We start from the raw sequence: 3,148 nt of genomic DNA on the forward strand, positions 1-3,148 counted from the left end.
AGGATACATTTCATATGAACTTGTCAGTAAATGGACGAACAACCACAGAGAGAAACACAATAGGGACCTGATCCCTTAGGGTTCTCTGACAGAAGTACAAGTCAAGTGCACAGCTGGAACGTAGTAGAAGAAAGCGACTATCAGGCAACTGTTACAGAAGAGGAACACAACAAGGACCTGGTCCATTGGTGTGTCCTGACAGAAATACAAAGTTCACTATCCAGCTAGAACGCAACTGTCCAGAAGTGGTTGTGCAGACAATGCAACAATCACTTCTCACTAGGAAGAAGTACACCAAGAGTTGACATCACTATCTATTGTGATAAAACAACCTGGTGCAAGACACGCCATCACTTGTGCATTCAATGATATTCTCTCAAGAAGAAAAAGCATTCATCCGGCATTGAAGTCACTGGTGTGTCAAGAACAATAAGATAACTCCACTAAGGATCAGTTTCTAAACAAGTCTTATGTACATCCCTAGTTTGCTTTCTCAGAAGCGATGTCTTAGGAACGAACCAAATTCGTAAACTTTAGAGTTTATGTTGTGACAAGGAATAGTCATAAGTTAAATTCTCTGTAACTAGAAGAGTTAGAGAGTGGCTTGTGGTGGTTGCATCATAAGTTTGTTTGAAGTCTTTGCAATAGGGTGTTTGCAAAGTGGCTTGTTATAGGTAGATTATAAGTTAGTTGAGTTAAAAGCCTACAAGAGTAGGTCATGGTTTTTTGATCCCCGTGTGTGAGATTTTTCCACGTAGAAAATCTCGTGCCTTCTTTACATTCAGTCTTTACTACATTTTATGTATTAGTCTCATAGAGGACCAAGTACTCTACAGTTTGGTGAACTAATATAAGCTATCAATTAGTATCAAGGCGGGTTCCTCCTATCAGGCTAACACCTAGGAAGGATCCTAAATGGTTGCTCCACCAAACTTTGAAGAAGGACAATCAACCTATAGACCTCCCAGATTCAATGGTCAATACTACGGCTAGTGGAAAACGTGGATGCATGATTTCATGATGGCCGAAGATTCAGAGCTGAGGGACATCATTTGTGATGGTCCTCATGTTCCCATGAAGAAACTTGAAGAAATAGGACCATTGGTGCCCAAAGGGAGAAGAGAGTACATCGACATTGACAGAAAAACTGTAGAAAAGAACTATCGTGCCAAGAAAATCTTGCTGTGTGGCATATGACCTGATGAGTACAACAGAATATCAGCTTGTGATACTACCAAATAAATATGGGAAGCCTTACAAACTGCACACGAAGGAACCACTCAGGTCAAACAATCCAAGATAGACATGCTCACCACTGAATATGAGCTCTTCAGGATGAAGGATGATGAGTCTATACAAGATATGCACACCAGATTCACCTCCATCATAAATGAGCTTCACTCACTTGGAGATGTCATTCCCAGAAACAAACTTGTAAGGAAAATTCTTAGTGTTCTACCTGGGTCTTGTGAAAAAAAGGTAAATGCCATCACTGAAGCTAAAGATCTACAGACTCTAACCATGGATGAGTTGATTGGTAATCTGAAAACATACGAAATGAAAAGAAAGAAAGACATTGAAAGAAGAGAGCTTAAGAAGGAAAAGAACCTGGAGCTTAAGGCTGAAATAAGTGATTCAAGTGATGAAGATAGTGACATGGCCTATCTTACTAAGAGATTTCAACAAATGGTTTGAAGAAATGGTGGCATACCAAAGTGGGGCAGTTCAAGTAAAACAAGGAACAACGATCTCTGTCACGGATGTGAAAAGTCAGGGCATTTCATCAAAGACTACCCACTCACGAAACAGGAGCAGTAGAAGTAAAATCCTGACAAAGTAGGAAAAAGGAACCTGGTTTCAGAGAAAAGATTCAATCGAAAAAGTGCTGCAGACAATATCGTTAAGTAGGATCTTGCTTCTTGGGGAGACTCCTCAAGTGAATCTGAAAGGGAATCAGATGTAGAAAATAGTTCCATGATGGTAGTGGAATCTGAAGCAATAAAGTACGATTCATTGTTTGCACTGATGGCCCAGTCAGATGATGATGAAGAAGAAGATGAAGACAATGAGGTAAACTTCAGGGATGTTCAGAGAAATCTAAAATCCTATTCTTCTAAGAAGCTAAGATCTCTATCAAATGTCCTAATTGATGCTTATTATAGTCTCATAAATGATAAGGAGATCCTGACCATAGAACTAGGAGAGGACAAACAATCTAGAGATGATCTAGTGGTGTGTGTAGTGGACTTAAATGAGATCATAGCTAATCTTGAACAAGAGAAGGAGACCCTAAATGAAAAAATAACTAGTGTGGAAAATAGGAGAGACGATCTGATGGTAGTAGTTATTAATATAAAAGAAATAATACAAGGTCTTAGCAATGAGAAACACACTTTAGAAGAAAAAGTTGCATCTACTGAAGAGGAAATGGGTGACCTACTAGTGATATGCACTGATCTAGAGGAAACCATTGAGGGACTCAATAGAGAACATATGAATGTTAGTCTTGGGAAAGGGAAGGAAGCAACCAGTGAGTCACACATCTTGCTAAAAAAGGAGTTAACTGTTGTAAAAACCAGTCTCTACAGTGAACTCAAGGGGAATCAGCAAGTCCAAACTGAGTTAGAGAATGTAAGAAATGATCTTGAGAAATCCCTGAAATGTAAGGACCCGTGAAGATTCCTGCTAAAAAAACCCGAATCTTGTGGTGCTAAATAAGGAACATGTGTTAAGCGCACCGCGGTTCGGACCATTTGGATTAATCGATGCATCAAAAAATTAAGAAATTATATTTTTCAGAAAAGCGCGATTTTGTGGTCGAGAATGCGGTCGTATTTCAGGTATGTGGACCGCATAATCACCGCAAAGTGAGTCAGTGTGTTAGTCAAATTGAGGTAAAAAATGCAGTCAATTATATGGTCGCATAATCGATATGTGGACCGCATAGTCGTCACATAATTCCCTTGGGATTTTGTAAGGGGCAAGTCTGCAGTGCATTATGCGACAGCAAAACAGGTATACGACCGCATTTCTTCCGATACCCAAGCAGTGTGTTCAGGTTTTGGTGAGCATTTTCGCGGTCCATTAAGCAGACCGCATGTCAACTTTGCGATTGCAAATGCGATCGCAGATCTGACTCGGGGCTCCA

The 3,148-nt window shown here is 40.0% G+C and overlaps 1 protein-coding gene across 1 annotated transcript; it reads left to right on the top strand.

Annotated features, from left to right (window-relative positions):
* Window positions 1-1,005: 1,005 nt before the first annotated feature.
* LOC138878678 (uncharacterized) lies at window positions 1,006-2,676 on the top strand. The gene is made up of 3 exons (XM_070158365.1): window positions 1,006-1,184; window positions 1,335-1,689; window positions 1,909-2,676. The coding sequence occupies exons 1-3, from the start codon at window positions 1,006-1,008 to the stop codon at window positions 2,674-2,676; spliced, it is 1,302 nt and encodes a 433-aa protein (XP_070014466.1).
* Window positions 2,677-3,148: the final 472 nt, after the last annotated feature.

The sequence above is a fragment of the Nicotiana sylvestris genome, chromosome 9, assembly GCF_000393655.2.
Source record: "Nicotiana sylvestris chromosome 9, ASM39365v2, whole genome shotgun sequence".
In the NCBI taxonomy this organism is placed as follows: domain Eukaryota; kingdom Viridiplantae; phylum Streptophyta; class Magnoliopsida; order Solanales; family Solanaceae; genus Nicotiana; species Nicotiana sylvestris.

Bases quoted from the DNA above. Each gene is read 5' to 3' on its own strand.
- LOC138878678 (XM_070158365.1), top strand. From the start codon at position 1,006: ATGCATGATTTCATGATGGCCGAAGATTCAGAGCTGAGGGACATCATT. The intron at 1,185-1,334 runs GTGTGGCATATG...TGAGCTCTTCAG, and splicing joins CGTGCCAAGAAAATCTTGCT to GATGAAGGATGATGAGTCTA. The intron at 1,690-1,908 runs GTTTGAAGAAAT...ATCGTTAAGTAG, and splicing joins CTAAGAGATTTCAACAAATG to GATCTTGCTTCTTGGGGAGA.